Genomic DNA, 6213 nt, shown 5'->3' with positions numbered 1-6213 from the left:
TATTTAAAGTTTAGTTTTTTTGTTTCATTTTAGTACCCCTATTGGAAACTGAACATTAAGTTTTGAAAAAAATTAAAAGTTTAAGTACTAAAACGGACTAAAATTAATAGTTTAGGTACTAAATACGTTAAGTTTTTAATGATGGGTACTAAAATAAAACAAAAACTAAACATTAAATATGAATTTTAAAAACATTAAAAATCTAAATACTAAAACGGACCAAAACTAATAATTTAGGTACTAACTATAAAATAAATCGAAAAACAGAAATGACATCAACTTGAAAAATAAATCGAATTTCAAAACAAGTGAAACTACTCTATGTCCGAGTCGAATTGAATGACTGGATTGTCAAACCTCGACCCAACTTTTCTCATACTAATAATCCATGCTTATATTATTGATCTATTATATCTGAATCATTTACATTATTAATTTATAATATTTTAATTATTAAAATACTAGAAATTATTAATTTAACGATGTGACACATTAAGGAAAAATATTATTTTTATAAATTTATATTAGTTAATATCACATTTAAGTAAATATCACTTGAACTTTAGATAAAAATCAATTTAACTTTCAATCTAAATTCTCTAATAAAAATGCTATTTAATAAATTAATTTCAAGAGATATAATAGTCTCCTTTGTACGATAATGATGTAACAATTGACTGGTGCAATTTATTTATATTTTATTAAGTTAAGGTGGATTTAGATACTTAATTATATTTGATAATAGACGTTCAATCACCCTACTGTATTTGATAGTAGACGCTCAATCACTTTGTATATTTAATAACATACGCTTAATCATTCTGCTGCAATTGCTAATGTTCCAATAATTAATCTTTAATAATAATAACAATTCTTTAACCGCCTAAGTAAATTAATTCATACGACTGGTAAAATCTAAAATCGCAACTGGTGTTGCAACTGCTGTGGTGTTCCTTTCGGCAGCGTCAGCTTCAGGGCCGTGGCTGCCGGTAACTTTTTTCTGTTTCTTTGGGCTTCGTTGTGTTTTTAGTTGTCTAATTTGAGATTTTGCAGGCTCCTCGTTTCTTTGCTTCTCCAAGTTGTTGTCGAACTCGGGAAGAGGAGCCTCCCTGCTCAAAGAGAACGACATGCTGTCGGAGAATGGCATGTTTCAACAGCAGTTTCTGCTTGAATATCATCAAGATGAGACAGAGATAGTCGGTGCCCTAGCACCATATGAGTTCATCTGTTGACTGCTGTACACAATGTATTACAGATGATGCTACTGATGAAATATTTTTTGGGGTACACATAAGTAGGATAAGACGCAGAAAACAGTTGTCATGTGGCTTGTGAGAACACCTCCGGATTAATGTGCTATATTTATATTATGTTAAATTATAACTCAATAACCCACCTCATCATCATACAAGTGAACATTGTACCAAAATTGAAAAAAAGAGAGAATAGAACATGAGTACATTTCTCAAAATCATGATCCTCAATCTGTTGTTGCATCCATAGGCTCAGCTCCAGCTTCTGCCTCGGTTGATTCATCGGCTTTATCACCCTTCTTTCCTGTAGTAACAGGTATATAAACCTTGGTTTAGTACCTAAACACTCGATATTTGATTTCAATACATCAAAAGGAATTTGTTAGGGCAAATCATGCATAAACCATGTTACTTTTATCCCTTGCATACATACCTTTCTTCTTCTTCTTCCCGCCACCTTTTTTCTTTGTCTTTGTACCCAAAGCTAGCCATGCCTTGATTTCAGGATCATCTATTGCCTTGGTAGGCTGCAGCTCCTGCAGAGGATGGGATGTTACCCGATCTGATCCGTTAGGCATTAGCAACACAGTGAACTTTATATGAGCAACATAATCACCTGCACAATTAAACATGCTGACCATATTAAACTCATTGTGATACTGATATATGATGGCATTAACAAGGTAGAAGTATCACCTCAGTCCTCTTATTATCAAACAAGATTTTCGCTATGAAATCGTACCAGGCTTCTCATGAAGAACGGGATATGGCTGCAAGAGATCATGATTCACGCATTCAACTAAGCCTAGTCGAGCTCTTTTCTCTTCCAATGCCCTGTTTCAAGAAAATCCACAAAACTGATTAAACATCATAGATAATTGTGAATACGTACTTGGAACAAATGCAAAAGAAATCACAGACCGAGCAGTGAATGGCAGGATGGGAAATTTCTGATTTATCTCACTGAAAATAAATCTGGAGGTCTTCATCTTTAGATGATAATTCTTATCAACTGCTCTCTTATAAATAGACGTCTGCTTCTCATCCAACAGCTTTGGCTGCAATAAAATAAGTGAAAATCTCAAGGATAATTAATATACCATAAGCATATTAAAGCTAAAAGAAGAGAAAAGACAATACCTTGCCTTCACCTGTGCTTGCAACTATATCTACTGCATAAACCTCATTCTCCTCAAACTCTGCATCATCAACTCTTGTATCTGGATTGGAGACACTTAGTACAACTTTGTTCCCGTCTATCACAAACTGCTTCAATTGATGGCTAAGAACACCTTCAACAATTTTGCAGTCATAAGCTGCAGCTACCTTCTGAATTGCTTCTGTTACATCTTTATTCTGCCATTAAATCACAATCAAAAGAAATTAAATACAATGAAGAATATATTAAATAAGTGGAAAAGGAGATTTTAAACAAGGAAATTAATACTGAATTCATCAGAAAAGCAATCCATATAGAGCAGAAACCTTTAGAAATATTTTCCCTTATTACAGTAAGCATGGCAAACCTCACTTGGATGTTTGTCCATCGCTTTTAAAAACTATGGTATATAAATTTTACAAATAAAAAGGAAAAAGATGGAAATCATATGAGTTTCCAATCCACTGCAGCAGTTGGTTTGGGTGGTTGACTTGGATTGTAGAGCGTGTGGCACAAAGAATAATCGCTATCAGTGTAACTATGACAAAAAGAAGCAACATTGGAACTGAATCCATAGCCCAAGATTATCTTCATCATATAGAAATCGAGTGAACCTTGAACCACACCTCCCCAACCACCATAGTATGGGGAAGACAAGAGTTTAAATCAGCAAGCTGCTGCCACAGTAATGAAAATCAATGTATATACAAACAAGAGCTTTGCAACGCTTACAAGTTACAAAACAACCAAAAGGGTAATACCAATCCATGGTAGCTTTAAAGGACATGTTGGTCCTATTAGGCAATTGGTATAAAAAAGATGTATCACCGTAAAACAGCCTTGCATGACCAACTAAAATATTGGCAACAGGGGAAAGAGGAGATCGCAAGAAAATGATCACCTCAGCAAAGTTGCCTCCCCAAAAATGTATATTCTACATCTTACACAAGGGCAGCAGCAACTTTAAGGTAGTTTGATAAAAACAATCATAAGGTAGTTTTAAAGAACATGTAGGTCCACTTAGGCAATAGGTATCATCTAAAAAATGATGGATCACCCTAATGCATTCTAGCATGACCAACTAAAATATTGGCAACAGGGAAAAGAGGAGATCAGAAGAAAATGATCACCTCGGCAAAGTTGCCTCACCAACAAATGTCTATTCCACATCTTACACGAGGCCAGGTAGTTTGATAGAAACAATCATAAGGTAGTATTAAAGAACATGTAGGTCCACTCAGGCAATAGGTATAATCCAAAAAAAGATGTATCACCCTAATGCAGCCTAGCATGGCCAACTAAAATATTGGCAACAGGGAAAAGAGGAGATCGCAAGAAAATGATCACCTCGGCAAAGTTGCCTCACCAACAAATGTCTATTCCACATCTTACACGAGGGCAACACCAACCTTAAGGTAGTTTGATAAAAACAATCATAAGGTAGTTTTAAAGAACATGTAGGTCCACTTAGGCAATAGGTATAATCCAGAAAAAGATGTATCACCCTAACGCAGCCTAGCATGACCAACTAAAATATTGGCAACAGGGAAAAGAGGAGATCGCAAGAAAATGATCACCTCGGCAAAGTTGCCTCACCAACAAATGTCTATTCCACATCTTACACGAGGGCAACACCAACCTTAAGGTAGTTTGATAAAAACAATCATAAGGTAGTTTTAAAGAACATGTAGGTCCACTTAGGCAATAGGTATAATCCAGAAAAAGATGCATCACCCTAATGCAGCCTAGCATGACCAACTAAAATATTGGCAACATGGAAAAGAGAAGATCGCAAGAAAATGATCACCTCGGCAAAGCTGCCTCCCCGACAAAATGTCTATTCCACATTTTACACGGGCAACACCAACTTTAAGATAGTTTGATAAAAGAATACAAAGGTAATACCCACTTATAGTAGCTTTTAGAGAAAATGTTTGTTCACTTAGGCAATTGATGTAAGCCATATAAATGGTATCACCCTAGGGCTGCCTAGGTCGACCAAACATGATATAGGCAACAGGGAAAAGAGGAGATCCACAAGAAATTGATCACCTCGGCAAAGTTGCCTAGACTGAATTTTGTTCAACATCTTACAATCACTTCCAAGAATAAAACAAAAAGGTATTAAGTAAACACAAGAAAAGTTTTTGCAAAAACTAAGTTGAGAGATCAATTCCCCTATCAGAGTAACTATGACAAAAAGCTTCATTTGGATGTGTATCCATAGCTAATAAAAAGAAGTTCATCATTAGGGGTCAAGTGAAAGTCATGAGCAAAAGTAAAGTCTTCACACTTAAAGCAATTGCAAATTCAACTTGAAAAATGAAAAGTTGGGTCAAATAGCAAAAGCAAAATAGCTGTAGAAACATTCAAAGAACACAAAGGATAATATAAAATATGAACATTACAGCATTGTTATACAAGACAATTACCTTCTTTCCTGGCCTGACAAGTCTCAAGGCAACTTCAGCAGCGGTATTTGCAGAAGCAATTACATCAGCCTGCCTGCCAGAGACTGGCCCATCCTTAACAACATGAGTGTGTGCAACTACAGCTATGAACCCATCAATGTGGCAACCCATATCACTATATCCAGGAAAAAGGAAACATTTTACTTGCCACTCAAAAGTACAAAATCCCACCAAAACATTAAAAAATTATATACGATTATGGAGCTTACATCTTCACCATATCACCTTCTTCCAACTCCGAGGTGTCACTAGCAAGTGGAGAGAAATGGCAGACAACGTTGTTCACAGAGAGACAAGTAGGGAAAGCAACACCCTTCTCAATCTTCTTCTTGGCATTCTTGTACATGTTGCCCGTTTGCCTTTGCATTACATAAAACACAGATTCTTAATCTCGTTATCAATGGTAAAAAATCTATAAAAAAAACAATAAACCAGCATAAACTGGAACTCTTACTCTCTGATAAACGCATCACCCTTTTCACAAATGTCGACGATCTTAGCTTTCGGCTTGCATTCTTTCAAAACTAGCTGCAACGCCTCTGCAAATTTCAAAAACATAACGACAAAACAAAAAACCAATCAAATATCAAAACTCAAGCTATTTCCAATAAGCTTTAAAAAATCAAGTAAATAAAAAAAGAGAAGAGATTAACTGTTGACAATCTCAGCAGCGCCCTTGTATTTGGTAACAACTTCAGAGGAGGTGAGATCCAGCTCCTTCTCTTCTCTCTCGTCGTCCGACATCGTTTCCAGTGCTTATCAAAAGCCTATTCAAATACTTAAAAAATAAAATAAAAATTAGAAACGATATCAGTGGAGAGTCAAAGAAGAAACTTAGAAAAGGATGATAGTAATTGAGAGAAAAAGGAGCTCACTGGTTGAAAATAGCGGCAGTCAATGAGGGGAGCTAGGGTTTTGGCGAGGTAATGTGCTGATAAGAGATGGAAATATATATATAATATAAATAATGGAGGCTGACTCAAAGGGGGAGAGAATTAGGGTTTTTGGTCGACGGTCATTTCTACAAAATCATATGACAATATAGTATCATTAAAAAGTACCTTATAAACAATAAAATCTCTAAAAAGAAAGATGTTTATAAATTAAATCTTACTAAAACACAAATATTTACAATAGAAATAGAATAAAGAATAAAAATATTTTCTCTTATGTTTGATTGCTTGGATATGTATTGATCATATTCTTCAAGTGTCTTTAACTTATTTTTATATGTTAGAATGAATTACTAGTAGTTGAGGATATTTTGGAGTCGTTGGGATCAAAATAGATGTTTCCTGCAACTTTTAAGGCACATGAGATAGATCCTTTT

The 6213-nt window shown here is 35.1% G+C and overlaps 1 protein-coding gene across 4 annotated transcripts; it reads right to left on the bottom strand.

Annotated features, from left to right (window-relative positions):
- Nucleotides 1–1367: 1367 nt before the first annotated feature.
- Nucleotides 1368–5880, bottom strand: LOC120129281 (ERBB-3 BINDING PROTEIN 1). Of its 4 annotated transcripts, none has more exons than XM_039146827.1 (10): nt 5759–5880; nt 5537–5661; nt 5338–5422; nt 5093–5242; nt 4845–4998; nt 2394–2609; nt 2175–2311; nt 1996–2087; nt 1684–1869; nt 1368–1545 (listed from the first exon to the last, which is right to left on the bottom strand). In XM_039146827.1, exons 2-10 carry the CDS (start codon nt 5625–5627, stop codon nt 1481–1483), a joined length of 1176 nt encoding a protein of 391 aa, XP_039002758.1. In that variant the 5' UTR covers nt 5628–5661; nt 5759–5880; the 3' UTR covers nt 1368–1480. The 4 variants fall into 4 exon arrangements, with proteins under 4 accessions (XP_039002758.1, XP_039002755.1, XP_039002757.1 ...); XM_039146824.1 differs by having other exon boundaries at nt 1368–1557; nt 1687–1869; XM_039146826.1 differs by having other exon boundaries at nt 1368–1559; nt 1692–1869; nt 5759–5879.
- Nucleotides 5881–6213: the final 333 nt, after the last annotated feature.

The sequence above is a fragment of the Hibiscus syriacus genome, unplaced genomic scaffold (assembly GCF_006381635.1).
Source record: "Hibiscus syriacus cultivar Baekdansim isolate YM2019G1 unplaced genomic scaffold, ASM638163v2 tig00110483_pilon, whole genome shotgun sequence".
NCBI lineage: Eukaryota > Viridiplantae > Streptophyta > Magnoliopsida > Malvales > Malvaceae > Hibiscus > Hibiscus syriacus.
The sequence above is the reverse complement of the archived record's forward strand: the minus strand, read 5'-3'. Positions and strand labels throughout refer to the sequence as shown.

Excerpts from the sequence above, each read along its gene's own strand:
- LOC120129281 (XM_039146824.1), bottom strand. The coding sequence starts at position 5,627 with ATGTCGGACGACGAGAGAGAAGAGAAGGAGCTGGATCTCACCTCCTCT. Across the intron at positions 5,423-5,536 it reads CGCTGCTGAGATTGTCAACA|AGGCGTTGCAGCTAGTTTTG; the intron begins GTTAATCTCTTC and ends TGAAATTTGCAG. Across the intron at positions 2,088-2,174 it reads ATCCTGCCATTCACTGCTCG|GGCATTGGAAGAGAAAAGAG; the intron begins GTCTGTGATTTC and ends TTCTTGAAACAG.